This window comes from Parus major, chromosome 2 (assembly GCF_001522545.3).
Source record: "Parus major isolate Abel chromosome 2, Parus_major1.1, whole genome shotgun sequence".
NCBI classification, from domain to species: Eukaryota; Metazoa; Chordata; class Aves; order Passeriformes; family Paridae; genus Parus; species Parus major.
Window position 1 is genome coordinate 38,504,157 of NC_031769.1, and position 24,286 is coordinate 38,528,442.

The 24,286-nt window shown below is 35.9% G+C and overlaps 1 protein-coding gene across 5 annotated transcripts in view; it reads right to left on the bottom strand.

The window, feature by feature from the left end:
• The window catches only part of TOP2B (DNA topoisomerase II beta), a 69,137-nt gene that overhangs the window by 16,166 nt on the left and 28,685 nt on the right, over positions 1–24,286 (bottom strand). For all 5 annotated transcript variants that reach the window (XM_033511904.1, XM_015618163.2, XM_015618164.2 and 2 more), the window contains 18 exons: positions 24,130–24,220; positions 22,050–22,113; positions 20,673–20,818; positions 20,192–20,289; positions 18,552–18,764; positions 18,299–18,472; positions 13,712–13,813; positions 13,493–13,630; positions 11,771–11,909; positions 8,972–9,129; positions 8,127–8,252; positions 7,345–7,455; positions 7,158–7,263; positions 6,857–6,966; positions 4,281–4,373; positions 4,072–4,186; positions 1,158–1,279; positions 231–379 (listed from right to left, as the gene is read on the bottom strand). In XM_033511904.1, the coding sequence (XP_033367795.1) occupies positions 231–379; positions 1,158–1,279; positions 4,072–4,186; positions 4,281–4,373; positions 6,857–6,966; positions 7,158–7,263; positions 7,345–7,455; positions 8,127–8,252; positions 8,972–9,129; positions 11,771–11,909; positions 13,493–13,630; positions 13,712–13,813; positions 18,299–18,472; positions 18,552–18,764; positions 20,192–20,289; positions 20,673–20,818; positions 22,050–22,113; positions 24,130–24,220 (2,255 nt within the window). The remainder of the gene's footprint in view (positions 1–230; positions 380–1,157; positions 1,280–4,071; positions 4,187–4,280; positions 4,374–6,856; positions 6,967–7,157; positions 7,264–7,344; positions 7,456–8,126; positions 8,253–8,971; positions 9,130–11,770; positions 11,910–13,492; positions 13,631–13,711; positions 13,814–18,298; positions 18,473–18,551; positions 18,765–20,191; positions 20,290–20,672; positions 20,819–22,049; positions 22,114–24,129; positions 24,221–24,286) is intronic.

A 24,286-nucleotide genomic window follows, 5' to 3' on the forward strand; every position in this document is an offset into this window, starting at 1 on the left:
CAGCATCCAAATAGTTGCAAAATTTCCTTGCTTAACTGTGGGAGTAGCAAAATGTTATGGATGTTCAAGACCACACTCAAGAGATCCAAAGCAAAATATGAGCTTCTATCAAAATATTTCAATCTTTCTCCATTTCTCTCCCCCACCCCCAAAAAAGGAGTGTTGTAAAAGGGTGAGTTTCATAACAAGGCTATTTAAAATATGCATTTACCTTGACATTAATGGTTTACCTTAACATGGTGAAAATATAGCGAGGGCTGGCAGCATCCTTTCCACCATGAAGCCTGGTGCCAAACTGACCAATAGGTTGTAGCAGATTCACATTGTTACTTCCAACAAAGTTCTGAGCCAAGTTGACAATGGTCATCATTAATGCTTGCTGCAAGAAAATACATATTCATAATAATAAGTATGAGACAGTATATCCTAATCAGTCATAAAATCTATTTTTAATGGCCCAAAAATGTGTGACTAACCTGAATAAAATTTTTAAGAAATCAGTCTCCCTGAGAAAGGACTGTTGTAACCTATTACAAGGGCTACTGGGAATACATATTCTGTGCTTATGAAAACCCCTGAGCTTCTCAATTTCCTCTAAAGCACTTCTCTGGGGGAAGTAAAGGGACATAAACTGACCACAATTGCATGCACAAACCACTACTTATACCTTCTAAAGGGAGAAGAGAAAGGATGGATGGAATGTTAATATGGCCACTCTTGCTAATATTTCAGATAAATATAGACAACACAGTAGCTAGAAATAATCTTCATTCTGACATTGTAATAAATTTTAGAAGAGCAGAGTTTCTGCTTCTTCCCTTAAAAGACTGGATTTCTTGTTTCAGACAAAAAATGTCCAAGTACATAGTTCCTATATTCCTATGATTTCAGAATCTAGAAGTTGCCTAGATAGTTAGTTATCTACTATTTTGCCACAACCCACAATGTATTTGGGATAACATTGTGTATCAACATTTGGAAAGAAAGGAAATATGCTGTCTTATTAAGCTACATACCATTTGGTTCATTTTCTTTGAAAGTACATCTGTGATTAGTAGAATTACAGTCAACAGTTTGTAATTTTAATACCAGAAATATTTACCTAATTTTTTACATAGGCTAAAAGTCCTCACAACTTCACCATCCTCCATACTCACCTCCCCATGGTGATAAGCTGACATTTCAGCCACAGAACCAGCCAGCTGAGCAACCTTTACTTCACGTTTATCATTTCTCTTAAAGCAAGTGAACAGAACCTTGCGTTGCCCTGGTTTCAGACCTATTAAGAAGAACATCCCATTTTCAACACATACACAAGCAAATGTTTTCAAGTGATGCACTTGTTTTGCCTTATTATCATTTCTAATCTTTAAAAAGTCTAAACATTATATAGAAGCAAATTCACATTATTATTAACAAAATACTAAATACGTTTTTTTTTTAAAATTTCAAGTATTTTACCAAACTCAAAAAATTACCAAGAAAGTGGAAACACCTTTTTAGCCAGTTATACAGCATCCAAAACAGCACCTTGACTCTAAATGTGCAACTTCCACAAGTCAAAAATTCTTTCCATTCTACTCAGCAAAATCTTTTTCCTAAGAATTTCAGCACAAATTCAGCAGTGGCAGCTGTAACTGTAGCTCACATGTATTTCACAGCACTCCCAAATTTTACTTTTTGTCTGGAATTCTCAAATACACATTAAAATCCAACAACAAAACAATGCTATCCTCTTGAGATCTTTTAAAGTTTTAAGAAAGAAGCCAGTCTCTGATCCTCTGGTTTATTCTCATTCCTTGGGCAAACTTTAGGAACAACATCTGTGTGGAAGGGACTGCATCATATTTCCTGCATGTTATCCAGAATTTGATAACCAGTTCTAGAGCATGCTTATTGAGCTATTCAGTGTTTTAATTCACATACATTTCTAAAATGAACTAAAATATTGTTAAATGTTACCATTACTAGAGTGAGTCAAACATAAGAGCAAAAGCTGGAAGGAAGACAGAGGGAAAAAAAATAAAAAAAAAAAAGAATTGACTTCAATTTCCATTTCATTTAAATATGTAATATCCAAACTTTTTTACAATGGGTCTGTATCATGTTTTTCTACCAGCAATCTATGGAATACAATAGACTTAAAGGACTTCCTTCACAAAGAAGAATCATCAAGTATTAAGAATTGTAACTACCCTCTGTGAAGACACAGTCAAAATGTTCTTTCTCCTCATTATTTTTTCTGAGATTTGCCACCAGGCTAGCCTGTCATATATCACCTGATGATGCTAAAGGACATAAACCATTGCTAGAGCACTACACCTGCTGCACAATTCACATATCCATGCCCAGAATACAGAATTACAGCCAAAGTTGGCAGAAACACTCATATGAATTATAAATAATATTTGTAGTATTATATATACACCTACATTATGTTACATATATACACAGACACACACATAAATATATAAATAACTATGTTCCCTTCTTATTCTCTTGTATTTTTGTAGAAACAGTCCACTGCAAGTTCATTCTTTATTTTAAGTTTCAGCCATATTCTGCTGTTTCAGAGAAGGCAGTCTGGGTACAGTGCGTTGTAAGGAGCAATGACCTCTTGAAATACACAGCTCCGTAAGTAACCAGCTATGGGAGGAAGTAAGTCTGGAGAAACTGAAACAGAGACTGACATTCTTTGGGGTTCCCTAGGTGTGTATCTGCATACCTAACTCAGTTTCATTCTGCATCAAAGCTGGGGATCCATCCTACAGGGAAGCTACTGCCCCTGCCCCCTGAACCATCCCTCTCTTTCATGCAAAACACGAAAAGCTCTCACTGCATGAATATTTTGGCGTAAGTCTGTAGTGTTAAGAAGGCTGACCACCTCTACTATAAAATGTACAGGGAACTGGAGATAAATGCACTTCACCCCTCCTGAAGTTTCAAGGCCTTTTTTCTGATCATAATAGCTTGTGCACACAGACAATGACATGGGCAGAAATTCCTGCTCATGCTGTCTGCAGACAGTTTTACACATGAAGAAGCTGTAGTATAAAAACTGCTCCTTTTAATGTACATGCTATTGCAAGGGGAGGGTTGGTAAACCTGACTGACTGGAGCCTAGAAAGATTACAGGTCAGTAAACACTAGAGCACTGCCTGTGGTGCAAGACTGAGGGGAGAAAACATTTGCATCTTTATCTGCACTCAGCTGCTGACATGAATGTTAATTACTATAAGCACTTAAGAGACTTGCTTTCTCTGATGGTATGAGCAGAAACAAAGCATTTGCAGGGCCTAGGGAATAGGTCTGGTTAAATAAAAAGCCTGCACAGCAACAGTTTAAACTTCCTCACAGAAGAAACATGGCAATTCCTTAGCACATAAATTACTAAATTGTTTGAACTGGAAGGGACCACCACAGCTCACCTGCTCCAACCTTCCCAGGCAGGATCATCCTAGAGCACATTGCATAGGATATGGTCTCCCTCTCAAATATCCCCACTGAGGATATTGCCCACCCTCTCTGGGCAATTTGTTCCAGTGTGTGGCCACTGCACACCAAAGAAGTTCTTTCTTATGTGCAGGTGGAACATCTGTGCATCAGTGTCTGTCCACTACCTCTTGTCCTATTCGGCACCACTGAGAAGATCCTGGCACCATCCTCTTGACACCTCCCCTTCAGATACTTAAACACATTGATGAGGCCCCCTCTCAATCATCTCCTGAGACTGAGCAGGCCTAGCTCCCTCAGCCTTTCCTCATAAGAGAGATGCTCCAGTCCCTTAATCATCTTCACAACCCTCCACTGGACATTATGCAGAAGCTCCATGTGCTCTCCTTGAGGAGTCCAGAACTGGACACAGCAGATGTGACCTCAACTAGGGCTGAGCAAAGGGGCAGGATCACCTCCCTTGATCCCCTGGCACTGCTCTTCCTAATGCACCCAGGATAACCAGGGTAAGTTCTTATATTCTCTACTTGAATGCATTAATTCCAATGCAAATCACAGCTGTAAAAAACATCAATAAACAGGAATATTCAAAAAAATCATAATGAATTATCAACTTACCATCAACAAGGGAAGGGATAGATCTCTCATTGTCTGAATTTGAGAAAAGGATCAACTCCTTGTTAATGAAATCATTGTAAGTCAAATGTTTTGTTGCTGTACCATATAAAAATTGCTGAAAAAAACCACATACATTATTCATTCAATACAAAAAATACATTACATTTAAATCTCACCTGGCAGATTTATTGCTATTATTTAGGACTCACCTCAGGAAGGCCATGTAGTCGACGCTGTCGCCTGTCTTCCATGAAATTTGTTAACCATTCTTTTCGGTCATCAATCTTCTTCTTACTGAAGGCCTGGAAAGATTCCAAGTACACTAAAGTATCAGCATATAAATGTTTGTGCAAATGTATGCTACTTCAGTAAGAATTTTAAGTATATTGCACTTTCTGAACAAGTATTCCATAATGCTTGGTTGGACAAGCTAATCCATAGAACTAACATTTACATTAAAGGAGCAGTACCAGTACATGACTTTTCAGACATTTTTGCACAAGGGTTTTTGAAATGACAGATCTCTCAATGATTGCAATATAAATTTATATTGCTTTCCTGAAATCTGCACACATTCAGACAAATTTTATCATTCTTCTTCCCCTCTTCATATCAGAGCTGTACTTTGGTACACACTTTAAACACACTGGTTTGAAGATCTTTCCTCACACAGTTTTAAGGGTTAAGCTTTTGGGTTCATCATTTAGACCAAGCTATAACCAGCTCTCATCAAGAAAATCAACTGAAGAAATTAGAAAAAAAAACCCAGTCATTTCCACGCCCTCTTTGCTCTGTCAATAACTTGTAGCTGTTCCTGACTGGCCATGCCTACCCCTCTGACAGAAATTGACAACCTGACAAAATTGACGCTGCACAAAAAGCCCAAGCCAGAGTTTGGGCCAGCTGACTGATGGCCTCAGCCCTCATTATGACAAGACATCACTTTCCAGCAACCACTTATCACAAAAGAACACAGGAATGTTCTGACTTTATAGTGTTACAGAAACAGAGTTCCCCTCCAGTGAGTTACTTCCCCAAAAAAGAGAAAAATACATAGAAACTGAATATGTGGTTTAAACAAGATTTTGACTCCTTTGAGGAAATTCTGTGAGCTGCTGGGGTACTGCCCTTTTTTCTCAGGGAGTAACATAAAGAAACTTCATCATGTCCTGATTTCAACCACTCTCCTGCATAAGAACACAGTTATCAGCACCATCTTTTTCAAAGGCCTCTGACTGGAGCACTCCAAAAGAGCTCAATGAGTAGTTTCAATTCCTTGGAGACTACGATGCTACAGTGGTAATATAAATATTAAATGTTAGTTTCTGAGGAAGGTGCTAAGCCATATCACCCTGTTTTGCATCAGACTGACTTCCTTTGTGAACAAAGCTTGATAATTCACAGTGCCAGACATCTGAAAATTTAATATTAGGCTTTTAGAAAAACAGGATTAATTCTTACAGTTTTCTTCTGGCTCCTTTCAATTTATCTATACCTTTTATAGACCACTGAAGTGACAAATGACCAAGAGCTGGATCGCCATAAAAACTATTTCAATAGAATAATAACAGAATTATTGGAATTAAGAGCTGTTCTCAAATATTTATCCCTCAAAAGAATAAGAAGGGGACTTTTTTTTTTGGTTTCTCCACTTAAAATTGCTATTCTAATACTTCATTTACTAGCAAAAGAATTCTTTAGAATGCTGAAGAATTTGCTTTGTGAAATAATTTTTTGCTGTCCTAGATTTCAGCTATCATGAGGTCTAGTGGGGCCCGTAATCACACACCACCCAGAGGTAAACTTGGGGCTGGGATCTCAGTGACCAGCAGAGGAAATGAAGGTGGAAGTGTAAGTGAAGCTTTTGTACACAGCTCCAGCACTAGCTGGGAGTTGCTGAGGTGTAACAGAAGTGAACAGCCTCCTCCCAGACTGACAGAACACTATTTCAGGTATCAGTGAGGATCAGCCATAATTGGTTACATGGCCTCATACACCAGTCTGTGTATGGAGCTCATTCTGTGCAGAAATAGAGATCAGAATTCTGTTAGTAAAACCACACATTTTACTGGACCCACAGGATAAGAAAAAAGCTGTTTTGTCTAAGATAAGTAGACAATTTTCAATTTTCTTTTTTTTTCTCTCCTACCCTTTTTTCTCACTAATGTCACCTACAATTAAAATAGCAAATTAAAGTAGACAAAAGCTGAAATATTTCTTAAGAAAACAGCTTCATTCCAGACACTTCATACTTTTTCTTTCCAGAAGCTTTCCATAAATCACAAGTATTTTCCTGCACACAACAATTTACAAAACTCCAAATTCAAATATGTAGAGCATGTGCATAAATACATGTATACAGATCTTCAATGAATAAACAATATTTATCTGATCTTATTTGCTCAGAAACAAAATACAGACCCCTAAGTAGATGTGAACCATAATTCGTTTGGGTTCTATTGCCCAAACAAATTAAAACCCCTCAGAATATTTTTTGTATATTCTGTCTTTAAAAGCAATTCTGACTGTAACATTTCTTGATACTCATACCACACAAAATTATCAAAGCTAAAAGCAGAAGGTAGAGCTCATTCTGTGCCATGGATTAAGCTTATTCCAAAATTCAAAACATTTTCCAAAAGATTCTTTCTCCACCCAAAGTATTTCTTTCAGGTACACAAAAAAAAACCTGGAACAAGCTCTGTCAGGACTTCCTCACGTGCCCCTTTCAGCACACAATGAAAACTAAAATGTATCATAGAGAAGCACTTTTGTGAGTTCTTACCAGTGTAATGGCAGCATCATCCTCAGGCCCAGCATATCGAAACAAGATCCGATGTCTTTCCATGTCAGCAAAATATTCTTTTGCTTCTTTAGCAGTGCTGGTACCCAATCCTGTACAATAAAAAGAAATAGTTACTCAATATTCAAAATTTAAGTTTTATTATTTTATCCCTTTTATTTTCCTGGGAATATTATAAAATCATTATGTAAGATACAATCATGAAAAGAGCTATAATAAAACTTCACAGCACCCATTTATTATTATTTATTCATAGGGCTCACATATTTGTTTTCAAACAAACCTTTGTAGTATTTTATCTTCCATGCTTTATGATTTTCCATATGCTTTTTCCACTCATCAAATTCAGGAATACTATAGAATGAAAGTTCTTGCTTATTTTTGCTTGCCTTTGAAAAAACAAACAAACAAAATCAACATTTCTGTTGTGCTGTAAGTAATCCATAAAATCTCAATAACAGAACACATACCTTCACAATAGGAGTGATGAATTCCTCAAGAAAACCATGTTTCAACAGTGATGGCCAATTGTGATGAATAAAATTGATCAACAAGCCCTTTATGTGAGATCCATCCTGATCCTGAATCAGAACACGAAAACATGAAGCAATCTTGTATCAGATTCCCCTGAACCACCAAAAAACCCACTCACTGGCCTGAATACATCAACACAATGTCTGATGACAGAAAGCATAGAAAGGAACAGCTGATTTTGGATTTCAAACTGGATCTGGGTATGAAATAGCCACCTGTGCATGTCACTGTCCCTGAGCTATTAAAAAGCTCTTCCAAACCAAGTGCATGGTTGCTGTTCAAAGTTTCTCTGCCTGTGGCATGATTTTGCTGAGAGCTAGACAGCTCTCCCAGACACCACAGAGTTGAATTTTTGGGGAAAAAAAGCCAAACCTGGCCACAGTTCTCATTGGTGGCTTGAGAGTTCATGAGATAATCAAGAGATTATCTAAAAATAATTGCTTACATTCTTTTTTCTATCTGACTTGCTAGCAAAACTACCTCATTTACTGTCTATTTTTGTCCTTATTTTCAACATATTTTTGAATTATCCATAGCATGTTTTTATTATTACTTTGGCCTCTTGCTATTTTCTGCAGCAAGGTTCAGTTGTGCATTTAGAGCAACTAAAGCAACACATATAAATTAATCCTTTAAAGAAACCTCAGAACCTACAAAATTGCAGCAAAACACATTGTAAGAAGCTCTGTAGATTAAAACTTGTGAATTTCAGACTCACCTGATCTGTCATGATCATGATTTTTCCATATCTCAAACTTTTCAGAGATTCTGGATCTTCATAGCTTTTCTTGTATTGTAATCCAACTATTTTGATGATGTTGTTGATTTCTGCATTTTCCATAATCTGTACAAAAAAGTTGTTTTTGCAGCCAGTGTAAAAAGCAGAGATTCAGAATCATCCCAGTCTTGCTTTATAGCTATTTTTTTAATGCACCCAAACCTCAATCCCATAAGCTTTTTATTCCTACCCCTTGAAGCCTTTGCACATGCAATGATTTCTTCTGTAGATGCAAATTCTCAAGACTACACCACTCTCTTTCTCCTCTACAGCCAGAGCACTTTGGATGGGAAAAACTGGGAGAAAACTGAATGTATAACAAAAAGTCATCTCACAAAGCTGCCTTCTTTTTCCACTGTTTTTATAGGCATCTGCAGCACACCTCTTATTACAGACAAATTATGGCAGCAGGAGCAATACGATGGCGTAATGCTGCTGGCTGGTGACTCATGCTGTGAGTCCATGAAATCCCATGGCAATGGAGAAAAATACAAAGTGGTAGGGGTTTTAAGTACTCATGTGAAACATGAATATGAGTCACAGAAAGATTTCTCTTCACTTGTGAAGAAATTAACTTCATCATCCCAATACTGCACTGCTACAGTTAATATTTACATGCTTATCCCAGTCCTCAAAATTGCTAGTAGTTTATGAATCTCAGTCAAAAAACTTCCATGAAAAAATTAAAAATTAAAAATTAAACTACAGAGATGTAAATCTAGAAATCAAGAATAAGCAGGAGGACATTCATTTGTCAGCAAAATGGAAAGGACAAAACTACATACCTGTTTGTGAGAAGCTTCTCGGACATTGAGAATTTTGCCCCTGAGTGGGAAGACTCCATATCTGTCTCTACCAATAACACCTAGGCCAGAGACAGCTAAAGATTTGGCTGAGTCTCCTTCTGTTAATATCAACGTGCAGTCCAAGGAATGTTTGCCACCTGCAAACATTTAAATAGAGGGAAGGCAAAAAAACAGAAACTGTAACTCAAATAAAAGAAATACAGTTGAATTATTTTCTACTCTACAGGTAATTTCCTCCCAACAGTTAATTTAAGTAGGCTGAATTTCTCTTCTTAGGGGTGGCCCTCCATTCCACTAAAACTGCACAGCAATGAGTATCCTTGCCCTTAGCAATAGACTGTGGATTGGTACAGACAAGTAGCAAAATAAGCAAAATGGGATGCAATAGTGGCATGTCTTATATAATGGTACCTACACATCCGCACAAAAGAAGACACAGATTGCTTCTCTACCTTCACTGTTTCATTTTGCTAACTGCAGATTTCTTACACACATGCATTATGCATGTCTGAGTTACATACAGGAGTCATTTCCCATTCTGCATTTTCACTTTCCTCCGAGTATATTTTAAAAAGTAATTTGTTAAATCACAATTTTGTGGTTTTCCCTTTTTATTGTCAATCAGGTAAAGCCAGACACCTGTATGAAAAATTTGTCAGAAAAGCTCAAACAATGAGAACATTTGCACTTCTTATGCCTCCAAATTTCTCAAACAGAAAAATCTTCACTAACAGTGTAATTTTGATTCTACAAGAGACAGCATTTCTGTGCCTGTGTGCTCAAAACTGGAATGACATTCATGTTCTGCCTACTGCAATTGTAGCAGTGGAATGTTCTAAATAACAAGCAGGCTGTAAAAAGGAACCCACCCTTCTGCAACAGTGCATATGCTCATTAAGTTGCTTTGCTCTTTTATCCAGGCCTGTGGTAGGAAAGACTCCAAAAAACCTTCAAACTGGTTGAATCTCACCTACTGCTAATAAGGTAGTTTTGAATATACTGGTCTTTAAAATGTGTGCTGTAATTTGCCTTTACCTGGTAGATAAAAGCCACCCCATACTTCCTATTACACAGGAACATTCAGCACCTTTGGTTTTCTGAATCAAGATGGGTGGCTTAATATAATCTAAGGCAGTTACTCACACTGCCTGTGACTACCTACCAGCAAGGTGGACTCCAAATACCTAGAAAAACACCAGTCTGCTGTTTTAGAATATATAAAAGCCAATATTTTTCATATATGAATGGCAGAAAACACATGTGAATGTCATCCAGGTTCACCTTCTTCTGGAATGGATCCAATCAGTAGCAAATAATTTCAGAATATGCCAGGTATTTTCCTGAGCACAGCCCTAAAGGACTCAAAGACAAAACTACATGAACTGACAGGTTCAGAAAATGCTTTTATGCTTCATCTGATTTAGTAACCTAGCTGCTCCCTTAAAATCCAATATTCTTAATTTTTGCTTTGATTTCCACCTCTTCTCCTACAACAAGTCACAGAATTATGTAGAGCTGTTCAAGACCACAAGAATGCAAGAATGACCATGTGTAGAACCCTTTCTTTACAGAGGAGGGGGAGGAAATCTGCAGCAAGTCCATCCCTCTACAGATGTACCTCTCTTATTCCTAAGCATTAACTGACAATGATTAAAACATTCAGGGGTACCAGGTACACAAGAAACCTGTGGATGCTGGACCTCAGCCTCAAATTCATTCTTCAAGTAAAGATAAAATCTAAAAACCACAGGAATGACTAAAGTCAGAGGGGTTTGTGACCAGAGACTGCTCTCTCTCTGCTGCACTTCCTGTGTGTCTAGCCTGAGTGTGCAATGCCTTCAATGTCAGAAATCCAGTATCTTCCAGAATACTTGGCTAAACCTCCTCAGGAGATGCAGAGTTCCCTCCACATGAAACAATAATGAGGCTTGAGAGAAATACCTGGGTAACAGGCATTCAAGTCATGCAAAGCTGTAGGCATGAGTGTTCAGCCCAAATGAATCCCTACACACCTTCTCAATTGAGGAACTTTCAGGATGAAAAATAATCAAACATTTTATTAGCTCGCCTGATAAACATTCTCCCTTCCCCTCACCCCCTGCCAAAAACAAACAAACAAAAACCAAAAAAAGCAAAAAACACAAACAAAAAAAACCCAGAGTAAGAAGTGATTTTGAAGCCTGATCTCCAAAGCAAAACTAAAAAAAAACTACCAAAAAAGTGTGTCCAAAATCATTCATTATGAGTTAAGAGCACTAGGCTTGATATCCACGAAAATATATAATTTCTTCAAGCACACAATCTTTTTGGCAAGAAAAGTATCAGGAGCATATATCTGAGTGAGGAGTCAAAATTCCATAGGCAATATACTAGAGTAGATGTGATTATCAACTTTAGAGACAAAATATGACATCTGAATAAATGAAAAAGTAATTAAATACTGAAGAAAACTCAATTAAAAAATTAATCACCAAGAAACCAAAGAGAAAGGGAGGAAAATTAAACAGAACCATCATCTCATCAGGTCATCTTTGGCTTGAACAATGAAGCACAAAAAAATAACCCCAAACCAAAGAAGCAAAAAAACCCTACCAAAACCAAGCCTCTTGTTTAAATTCTCAGCCATCATGTTTAAATTCTAACTGTAGAAAGTTTAGGAAACCAGAATGATTTTTATTAAAAAACACATCAGAATGAGAAATAAAAGTCAGGTTTCAAATTAGCATGTCTGTGAAAAATTTATGAAACAGTAAAGAATTTAAAAGTAAGTGCTCTTACCAGCATCATTAGCATCATCCAGTTTTGGAATGCCCTTGATTTTACTGTGTTTCACTGATGAACATTTTTTGTTCAGTTGAGTTTGTGCCTTAAATTTGACCCAATTCAAAATACTCTCTATGATACCACAGTTAGAGGCCTACAAGCAACAAATGAGAATTGTGAATGAGAAAAATAAAGCTTCAGACAGCAGACTCTTACACCTCAGTTTTAAATCACTAACAGCTTCTACGGTCCTCTAAATTTTAAAAATTGCAACATATGGAAGGTGAAAGAATTAACACACATCTTAATATTTAGCACTTCATGCACATACAACTAACACACAACACAAAAGGAGTTTGCTTTTCCACCACTTCTCTAACTGATGGAAAGAGCAAAGGAGGTCTGAGACCTAACAAGAGGTTGTCTTATATTGTGTAGTTGATGTGCTGAGACATTTTAGGCACTACACACTTGTTTCCTGGACTTTGACAGCAAAAAGCAGCCTTATGGGATATTTATGACCATTTACAGTTCCTTTGGAAATGACTGAAAATGGCTGAAAGAGAATCAAAACTATTTGAGAATGAGCTTTCTACCAACCACTTGAGAACCTGATACCAATTTTAGAAACACATCTGCAGAAAAAAATAGCATATAGTGTATTTTCTAAACTAAAACTGCTTTAGGTTTTGTTTCACATCAAAAGGAAACACAGATGGAGCAAAATACTGTGAGCTTTGGCTTTTAATTATCTCCCATAATACACCATTCATTGTAGAGATTGTGCTGCACATTTAATGCATCTGGAAATCAATGTTTACTTCTGGGAATATTAGAAACGCTATAAATCAAACCTGCTGATGGTAACAAAACATGTATTCATTCTTCAGATTTTGTTATATAAGACTGTTATTTCTTTTTCCTCTAAATTCTATAGCAATGTCACCCATAACAAAGAATTAGAAGAATAAACCACTATACAATCAGTAAAGTTTTGATGCCAGGAGTATTAGCAGTGGCACTGTTCTCCTTACTACTGGAGTTTCATTTTAGGCTACTGGCATTAAATAGGACTTAGTATAATGAGTTCTGGCTAACAGAATTCTACTTTTCCTTCATTGTATGAAAATGTAGTAGAGGAAAAACCTCTCTGATGTATTTCTACAAATGTATTCATTTAGAACAGCAATTCTTAGCCCATCTATCACGAAAAGAACTTTTTAACTTACTGCCTGATAATAACGATCACTTGATCCCTTTGAATACTACAGGCACTGTTTTGCATTTTCTTGATTACTGGATGAACAAGTAAATGTGAAATATCCCCTCCCTCTCTTTTCACTCCAGCAAAATAGAATAAGACTGATACCAAAGAGTAAGGTAGACAATATTCTCAGATTCAGAAAAATATTTCAACACAAAAAACATTGATGAAGGACCTTGTTTAGATATTAAAAGTCTAATTCATTTCACCAACGTAAATGCCAGAATCTCCAACAAACGACTTGATCAGGTGAAGCTCAATTTTAAATCCAGGGCAACGATCAAAACACAGTCACTGCATCCATTATTAAGACCAGAGAATGATCACACACTCCTTCATCCCACTTCCAGAGTATGCAAATGTCACTGCAGTGCCATAATGAACTAAAATTCATCTTCTGCTGCAGAACATACACTTGGTCCACTGTGTCAATTCCCGTTTCACAGAGGAGAAAATGAAAAAGTTATACTTACTGCTTTAAAAAATTTCTCAGATAGCTGGCACTTGGACCCAAAACTTTTAGGCTGCAATGTCATGTTTTCCTTTGTCTGGGAATCAAATGATGGGTTTTCAATCAAGCAATTAACAAAAACCCATATATGGTTCTTCACCTGTTTAAAACATAGAAACCAAATTACTTAATAAAATTCTCACATTCATCTCTTTCAATATTTTTGTAGAAAGTTACTTGCCTGAAATGGTTTGACTGAGACTCCAGCTTTATTCTTCTTTTTCACCACTTCTATCAGTTTGCCCACAACCTGATCCACCACATAATCAACATGCCTACCACCCTGAATTAGGGAAGAGAAAAAAACAAATAATAAACAAAATAACCACTGAGTTTCCTAATAGCTTTTAGCCGTAAAAACAAAATTCCTGTAGTCATACTTTGGTATAGAAATCCATGCACACTGAGTTGCAGCATAACATAGAAAAATCTGGTTTTTTTCAGGTCATTCAGTCTTCATTCAAGTGAGGATGACTGAAGTTAGATGATTGATTACTCAAATATCTTCCTTCAAATTTGTAGACAAAAAAGCCAAAAATATTAATAAAATGTTAAATTCTAGTGGCTGTCATAGGAAGTTCACGACACTTTGACTAAAATCTTGTAATGAAAATTGGAGTGATGAAGGTATATCTCATAAAATGAAAACATACCTAACTCAACATTCCATATTTTACACAGATCACCTTTGCTTTAGATCAGTTAGCACCTTGCAAAAATACAGACTAAATACTGGCTCCTGTTCAGACCAATCTGTATTAGGGCAGACGAAATAAAGAACACATAGCTATGGGGAAGTTCATCATAAAGTAACAAACAGAAAAACCCTCACTCTTTAAAGCTGTATTTAAAACAGAACAGAGGAAATAAAAAGCTCTTGGAAGGCATGAGAAAGTGTAGGATAGATAAGAAATAAGAGAAAACAAAACCAAGAATAAACAGTGACCAAAAAGTGGAAAAGAACTAACAATCAACCCCCAAAAGTTAGGATTCTACATTTTAAGGCAGAATATGCATGTGAAAAGACTGAAGATGTAAAGAAATTGAAATGATGGGATAGCAGCTGTGTTCTCAGCTTCATACAGAAAGCAGAAATTTAAATTAAAAAAAAAAAAAAGTAAATAAAACCAAAATGGTTAAGCTAGTAAATATTATTAGTCATAACCAAATCAGTACTTGCACTTCAAAGAAACCAACTATAGTTTCTCTCAGTTCCTAGAGTCATCTACTAAAACATCAATACAAACCATTAGAGGCACCATACAAAGTCTTTTCTTGTGGCATTTCTTCTAAAAAAAACTAACTATCCAAAAAACCCACATCCAAACCACCAAAAGCTGCCAAAATTAAAACACAACTGTTTTTATCCACATATGGATGACAGAGTTTCAGCAGAGGAAGAGTTCAATTGAAAGCTCATCTATCAATACCCTGCCACTTTAAAGGAAAATAAATCCATTTCCAAACTGTAAAGAAAAGCTATTACAGGAAAATATCAAATTACACGTTTCAAAATCCTTCCACACTTGAATGGCAATCTTGAAATGCATTTCTTTTACCCATCACATTACTGAAAATTTATGCTTTTGGGAACATCTCAGTATATTTTTGCATTTAAAACTTTAGCAATTTCTAAATTTTGCTAAAAGTAGCATCTGACATATCAACCAAACCAGCAGTTTACCAGTAATTCTAGGAGATACTAGTTATTACAGCAGTTCCCCATTCCTGAGTCCATTCTTAAGGGTGCAGCTGTGAGTGAGGGATGTTCAGAGCTCAGAGTTGGGACCTTCTTAACCATCTCACCAGCAGGTGGCAAATGTACCCACTCTGGGACCAGAACAGCCTGGAACTGCCCCAGCTGTCAGAACAGTCCCATACAAGACACAAAGGCAAAAATACCCTCTGAATCTAGGGTATTTTTAAGATTATTACAACTTTTGAATTATGGGGAAAGAGAGCTAGAACTGCATAACCTTCTTTTTCCAGAAGGTAATGATGGAAGTCCTAGTCTTGCAAACTTCAGGATGCAAAGGTATCTAATTAAGTGCTAACAAAAATCTTAAAAAATGAAGCTTTGACTGCCTCCTATATATGTTCTATTCTTCTCATAGCCAACAGTTTCCATCAATTTGAAGGTAAGCTACATTTAAACTCTATGAACAGATAAATAGTTTATTTGGTAGAAAAATTCAGAAGCTAACTATAAATTTGAAGTTTCCATCCAATGAGTTTTACATTCTTAATCCTATCTTCCTTCACATTTTTTAAAATTATATTTATTTTATGCAAATGAATCTGAAATCTAGAATAATTCTGAATTTGTTGCTCAAGTCCAGCAAATTTTAACAGGTTGGGATTCTCTGTCCATTCAAGTGTAACTTCTGACACTGCAAATGTATTGGCTGAACATTTCTGCTAAAGTGATTTGTAGTATTCCAGTAAGCAGTGCCACCACACTAAAATTATCATTAGATTGCTATGTTAATAGATGAGGTTTCTACTACAATTTCTACCACAGCTACTTTTTGAAATTCAGAACTTAAGAGGACCATGTTTAATCAGTTTTCAAGTCTCACTGAAGGGTATCTGTTAATAGCTACACTAAGGTACACCTGTTAATAGCTACAAACATTTTTTCAAATGCTGTTTGAGAGCCTAAAGTCAAATTTTGTGGTGGTTTACTATGGTAAAATTTTGCTTAAATGGGGAACTGAAAAAGGTAACAAATTTACACAAACTAGACAAGGGTACCTAAACATACTGCCTGACCTCTCAAATCCCTCAAAAGACACCATGCCAGCAACCTAAAACAAAAAACTAACTTGGAATTTATAACAAGTTTAAAAAGGGTGGGGGAAAGTTAGTGCTGGGTGAAATTTACCCAGATGCAGAAACAAAAATCTGTCAGCAGACAGTGATAATTAATAGCTATAATGGGTTCCTCACCTGTTAGCAGATAAGGGGGCAGGCAGCTGATGCAGTTAGTTACTACCTATTATGTCCCATCAGTGGGTAGCTGCTCAACAATTGCTGGTGAGGGGGTTCACTGCCCCAACATCCCACACCCAGTAACACACGTGGGGCATGGATTGGGAGAGTGGGGAAAACTAGAAATTACAACACTTACTTTCATAAGTACACAGATTTTTTTTGAAGAATATACAGAATTTTTTCCTAGACATATTCCAAAATAATATATAATAACAGTGTATAACTGCATGATGGTGAATATTGATCCAGAAGAATAAAATTCAGAATCTTTGGAGTAAGTGTATGCAATTTATTTTAGTTAGGAGTCAGAAAGTATTCAGTTTTTTCAAAGAATTTTTTTTAGCCTGGTTCACCAAGCATAGTGAAGTTTCTCTACATTGCTAGTTTCATCATAAAAGTATTGTACAAATATCTTAGGCCATGTTATTTTTCATCTTTATGTTGCACAAAGAGGCCTGAACTAAAACAAAGTTGTAACCCTTCAACTACCAGATTTGTCATCACTAGTTTTGACAAAGCTTTTAATTGCAATGCACACTTAGAAAGTAAATACTCTACAATTAAATAAACTTGCCCTGTTACCACAGAACATTTGTTCAGCTACACTGAGAGTGACTGAAAAGAAGTTATGTAATAAAAACTATGCCCCACCAGACACTGGCTACACATCATCACCTAACACCAAGATTAACACTGACATTCCTGGGCACCTGCTAGACTTAGTGTAACAACCAGTGCATATGAACCATTTGTGCTACCATTAGAATTTTCTTCTGACTCCTTCAACAGAGATCTGAGCAAGGAGAGGTTTCAAAATGTCTGATTACTAATTCTTATCCTTCCCATCTTTTGGAAAGCTCACAGTTAAGATTCTCTAGAAACAGTCTCACCAATTACTACGACTTCTAGTCTTGTTAAATCTAGCTTGTTAGATCTGCTAGCTCTAATAACTAGACTGTTCACTAAGATCTAACAGCCTAACTGCCTAGTTCTTAGGTCCCTCATCCAGTGCAATTTGTGAAAAGCAGAAGTGACAAAGACTTTTCTTTCACCATGGTGGACCACAGATCCCTAAACCTTGTTCATGCCAAAAGAGTGTAAATAGGAGTTATGCTGATTGATTTCAGGTGATTCCCTTCCTGCCTGACCACCCCCACAAGCTGAGAAGCACTGAGCTGTACTTTATTTAGTATGCTGAGCACATTGCTGCTTTAGCATAACTTAAGATCTTTCTTTATTATATCTTTACTACTATAGTTGCAAAGAAAACCTAGATATCTATACAAAGATACACAAATAAAAGAAAATCAATCTCAACACTCCAAGCCAATTTTTTATATCATAAAACAATAAATGAACAGCCACTTCTCAAGGACACCAAAAGCCATTTTGCCCTCCAAAACTTGCTACTGGTAGCTCTACAGGAGTTTTTACACTTTCTTACCTTACTTTCAGAATTATTTAATTACAATGTGTTAAAAAGGATGAAATAAATTAGTTCCATTTTCTTCAATACCTTGTATGCTCACATAAGACATCAGTATCACCAATAATGATCACCAGCATTATCAAAACTAGTGCCTATGTAGAAATACTGCAATGGATTTATTTTGATTGCATCCAATTGCTCTGCCAGTTTGTCTCATGCAGAGGATTACTTCACCTATTTATTTATAGCAACCCAGATTCATTTTTTTATCAAACACCTGACTGGGCACAGCCTCAGCACTCATTTTATCATTTCCATTTTGTACCATTTGATCTAACCACTCACCTTTGTGGTAGCTATACTATTTACAAAGCTGATCTGCTGGAACCCTTTTTCACTCAGAGTGAGGCACACATCCCATCGTTCATTCACCACTTCGTGGATGACTTTGAGTGCGACTCCGGTTTCATCCAGCTTGTCCTTAACGTAAAGATCTACGTAGCTGCGAAATCCATTTACCTACAAGTAACAGGTAACAGTCACTACTCTCTGCACCAAATACTCAGTACACTCAAGATACATCAATTGATGCTCTTACAGGTAGTTTCTTCCCATTCAACATGACTTTGACTCCTTTGCATGACCCAGCCAAATCGTAGGCTCGTCTTGTCATGAGGGCCACAATATCCTTATCAAGCTTTTCCATTTTAAATTTAGACAGATCTGGCTGGAATGTAATGCATGTGTAGTCATCACCTTCGAAATGTTTAATCTTGGGCTCAGAGGTCTTCATCATGTTGTTCATCCAAGTCTTTGGAAACAAAACATTTTAGATATTAGTTTACAACATGTTGTCCTCCTCCTTTAGTCCCTTTTCTGGCTATGCTGGGATTGCAACAGTTGCACAACAAAAAACTCACAAACTTCCTTTAGAAGTTTCCTCTGGTAAAACACTACACAAAGTTAATTGATTTACAGAGGTAAGCACAAGCATAGGTGGCAGCACATTTGTGGTTTCTGTAAACATGCAGCTATTATTACATTGATGGACATTATTCTAATGCAAACGAAGCCTCCCACAGAGCTTACTAAACTAGATACAAGTGAACTGGGATTACAGTCCTTATTAGCTATCCATTTAACACTTTCAATCTACTGCACACCTCTACAGAGAGGGTTTTTAGTCCCTGTGCAGAGACTCAGTAGTCTACAAGACAGCACCTTGGTGGCTGTGCAATGTGCCAAAAAAAAAAACAAACAACCCCAAGGTGTTCAGACTTGACTCAGGAGTCTTGTATTGTTCCCTGTTTAAGAACGTGGGCACATCTGCACGATCAAGCAGAACAATACCTGCTCACAGCATATATCAAAGTTCAGTTCTAATAAATTTTCACAGATTTTGATACTACTGAAAAGTGTAGCACTTTAAGTCATAAAGCATTTAGTAATTTTCAAAAAGTACTCTTGAACCAATATTAATTTGCCCTTTGGCAGTCAGCATAAAATACTACATTTTTTAAGAGACAGGTATAACAGACTAAGTGTATTATTTATGTAGTGATATGATAGCATGACCAGAAATTAATTAATTGTCCAAAAAGTAAGAGAAGAAAGCCTCCAGGTGGGAAAGACTGTAAAGCCAAGGAACTTTAGTATCTAATACTCTGCCACAGTCCTTTAAACTCTCAGAAAAGTGGCCATCTCAAAGCTACATACAGTAGACCTGAACACATTCCACCCTTGGTCTGTATGCCAACAATGAGCAATGGGTTCAAGAGTGGGGTATGCACTCTAGTCCACATGGGGCTAGCTAAATTCATGACATAAACACTGAAAAATCTCTTTCTTAGCACCATACAAAATTACACAGATAATTGTTTCCATGTTTGTATAGCTAAGTAGAAAGATTTTTTTTTTACAAATTATACAACACCAATTTCAAAATTTTTCAATTGAATATATCCTTTTTCACATGCACATTAATATACTTCAGTTTTTACAGAAATTTGGGGTTTTTTTTAGTTACCTAACACTCCAAAGAAAATATCATTTTACCCAAAAAGTCTAACAAATAGAAATACCAATTTTTACCAACTGAACTAACCTAGCCTGAAAACTCTACACATCCCTTTGAATGAGAAATTACCCATTTTGTTAAATACTCCTGAAATATGTGTTAGATTTTAAACCTGTAACTACAGCCAAAAAAAAGGAAAGAAGTTTTGAACATTTCTATACCTGCTTAAAGCTGTGTTTGTACTCTTTGCAAGCAGTTTCAACTGTAAACTTTGTACTAAAAATGTTACAAAGTTTTGCACCATAGCCATTGCGTCCACCTGAAAAAAAACAACATATAGTAAACCAGGGCCAGTTTAAATTTAGGACAATAAATAATATCCTAATTTATAAAATTTATTTTTCCTTGCATTTCAGGAGCAGAAGTGTTTAAATACACATTACAACTAAAATATAAAAGTATATTGTTTTTTACACTGACATTAGAGACGTAAATTTAAAGTTCACTTTAAATACTGGTATCAAAAAAGAATAAGTAAGATATTTCCTTTAAGTCTTTTTACTCTAATAAAAAGCTACATTAAGGGTGACTGAGTAATCACCTGTTATGAAACAGAAAAGAAAAAAATTAAGAAGGGGAAGCATATTGAAGAGTCACACAATGTCTTAACTAAATAAAACAAAGCACATTCAATAGCCTTGCCTGTAACTTTTTTCTCATCATCATCATAATTGCTGGATGTTAGCAGCTGCCCAAAGATTAAAGCAGGTACGTATACTTTTTCTACTTTGTGTTCCACAACTGGTATCCCCTTTCCATTATTCCATATGCTGATAATGTTCGATTCCCTAGAAAACAGTGAAGACATTAAGCAAATGAATGCAGTCTCTGCATTCCTGTCTAAACACAGTAAATAAAAGAACTAATATAAAAATACAGCAAAAGACCATATCCTTACCACATTTACTTTGAGCTCTAACAATTTTAATTACAAAAAACTCCACTTATTTTTGCTTATTAGATGTCTTGGAAGAAGGAGCTTAATTGTCCATACATGACAGTATTTCATATAACAAAAATAACCACCCCAAAAACCAAAAAAATCTGTTTGAAGAGCTTTCACTGTCAACATGAACTGCAACAGGATCCTGAGGCTTAAGTAAAAGAATTACACTCAAGTTAGAGATGTAGCGTTTAAGGTTTCATTGAAGTCCATCCAGACAAGTTATCATCTGTTTCAAATTGTTATTTCTGAGTTATGATAACCACTGTGACTTTATGTATCAGTGCCAAAATCCATCAATACCTGGCATCATTAATATCTCTAGCTCTTAAACACAGAATTTTTGTTTCTGAGTATTAGAGAATTCAAAATCAGGACAGGTCAGGCAAATTTACACATTTACCATTTCCCTCCCACTCCATGATGAAAGTAGAAGAATCATGTCTTAGTATATTTATCCTAAAGGTTAGGTCTGAAATCTAGCTTTCTAAATAATTTATTATTCAGTTCTATGTCACTGAAAAGGTACTACTAAAGGAGCCCAATCAGCATCTATTTAATACAGTACTTCTCACCAGAAATTATCCTTTCAAGTGTTCAGTTTCAAAAAATCATGGTAATGATGTATTTGCAATATGAAGTTTCAGTGTGATATAGATGACTAATTCAAACAATCTTATCCTAATGCTAAAGGAGTTAACACAGAAGTTCAAGAAGGGCAAAATTGTGTTACAAAATCTCAAAGCTAGTATTTAAGATTTGTAAGAAATCTGGTTGGCTATAGTTACGCACTGTCAAACTTTCACTTTATCATAAATTTAATGAACTTCTCATTAGAAGTTTCATTCAAACCTTAACAAATGGTTTAGGAAAGCAATTACTATAAATTCAGAATAGCAGCACTTACTGTTAACCACTTTTAATTCACCTCTTCATTTTAAATATGAAGCTAATGGAAATAATTCCAAAAATATTCTGTTTTCAAGAAATCAAATTTCATTAGTCAAATAATTTGTACAAATCTGAACTGCAATAGCACTGACAGGAAAAGCAAGTGAAAACAAGCTTTTACTTACGGATCAATGGATATTTTAATACAAGTCATATTCTTGTCCCTCTGCTTATTGTCAGCAGCATTTACTATGAAACAAAGTAGCACAAATTAACACTTCAGAGGCAATTATTAATCTCTTGGTCTGTAAAACTGATTTTATAGATATTCCACCATCAGTTACAATAGTCCAGGTATTTTTTAATCTGGTAGCTCTTTGTATATATTTCGTATCTTAGCACTTGAGTATATAAATATAACCAAGTACCTACAAGAAGATATTTTTCAACCTTCTTATAATTACTGATTCTATTTCTAGCAGTCAGACTATCTCAGAAATAAATATAGAAGTGTATTTCTTGAGCTAATAACTGTTCTTAACATACTGAGCACTTCGTTCTTCTCTTGTTGCTCTTGTTTGGATATTTATTGCAGCATGTATGTGAAAAACCCTAGAAACTTACATGCATCACCAGACCAGTTTACACATTGAAACCCACCAGAAAAAGTCACATCCGTTAAGGGGTGTTTTGACTGCAGCAGAAGTTCTCTCTAAAGAGCCTGCAAGATTTGTAACTAACAGTCTACACAGTTTAGGATCAAAATGAGGATAACTGGAAATTAACATTTGATCAGAATTTAATTAAATTGCACTACCAGGTATTGGAACTACAAGAAGCAGAAATGTGACTGTGGCCACTAAACATGAAAATAACACATTACAGTCATTTCCAGTATCTGTCTCATCATCCATGAAACAGATGAAGGTAAAACCCCAAAGCACCAAAGTACAATATCTTAACAGCTGACAAGGACCTCAGTCTAAGATCAGATATTTCAAGGTGCTTTTGCTAAAACCATGAAGTGCAGTTTCACCCAAAAGCATGCACAGCTAAAATGTCCCATTTTCATAATGTTATTACACTGTCCCCTAGTTCTCAAACCACACTCTCTGGAGCACTTATCAGTGCCTCATAAAGCAGCAATAAGCTGTGAAGTACTCCAATAATTCCATTTTCCCTCCCATACAGAATACTGATCTTCCTTCTGAATGGGACAATATGGAAGTGTTGAGACATATGGCATTTCCTAATATGAAAGGCCAAAAAATTTAGATATATGAGGTAGCAATCAAACTAAATGTTTGATAAACACTCCCATGTTTATCAAATTAAGTAATAAATTAAAATTAATACTAAAAAAATATTAAGCATTATTTTCCATCTGGTAAAGATACAGTCCTTACTGTCTCAAAGACAGCAATGCAGTAAAGCAATTTTAGAGATGTGGTAAAGTTGTGAACCTAAGGTCATGAAAACTGACCTCGGTAGACCCTAATTTAATTAATGATGTAATCCTACCAATCCTTTAAACAGAACTTCATGAAAGCTGAGAAGTCCAAGATTTCACGTCAATTAGGCCAAAATATCAGTTCATCAGACAGCACAGTATTCAGATATTCCACATCTCTACTGCTGATTATTGTGTCATCTGTACTGTCTGATTAGTCTGTCACCAACAGAGTATCATCAACCAGAAAGTAACAGTAAGTCAGAGAACTAACACAATTTTCTAAAAACAATTCTTTTGTGCCTCAGCCATAGTGCTTTTTAATGGCAGTGTGATACATATTTATTTTAAAACTGTCTGAAGTGTAGATATGATCCATGGAAGCTACCACCACTATCCCTCTGTACAGAAGGATAAAGTCTAATGATTGATGAAAGGATGATCTATGTGAACAACCTCAGACAACTTAGAAGTTGCATTCCTTCAGAGAAATAATCTTCTTTCAAATGTCACTTTAAATTGTAGCCCTAATAACAGTTCACAGATTAAAAACCTTGCAACAATATTGATCATAAAGAACAATGTAGTTTGGACATTCAGTAACAAATATGTACATTTTCTTACAAGTTCAGCTGAAAACTCTTCCCTTTTAAACTGTTCTATAGTTCTAGAATGCACTAGATTTTCATGCCCTATAGTTTAGCAGGACTCAAGTCTGGGATTTTAACTTAGATACAAGTTGATGTACTTTGAGAGCACTCAGAAAAGCTTGTACTCCATAATACTAAGGCACTATTATTGTTCAAAATACTTACCAAGAATTTCATCAAATATCTTGTACAAGCCTGGAACAAAGGTAACTTCTCTGCAGTTCATTCCTACATCTTCATCATAAACCCACATTAACTACATGGAAACAAAATAAAAGTATTTACTGTCTTGGTAAACCAGTCTATGATTCTCTCTTTCCTT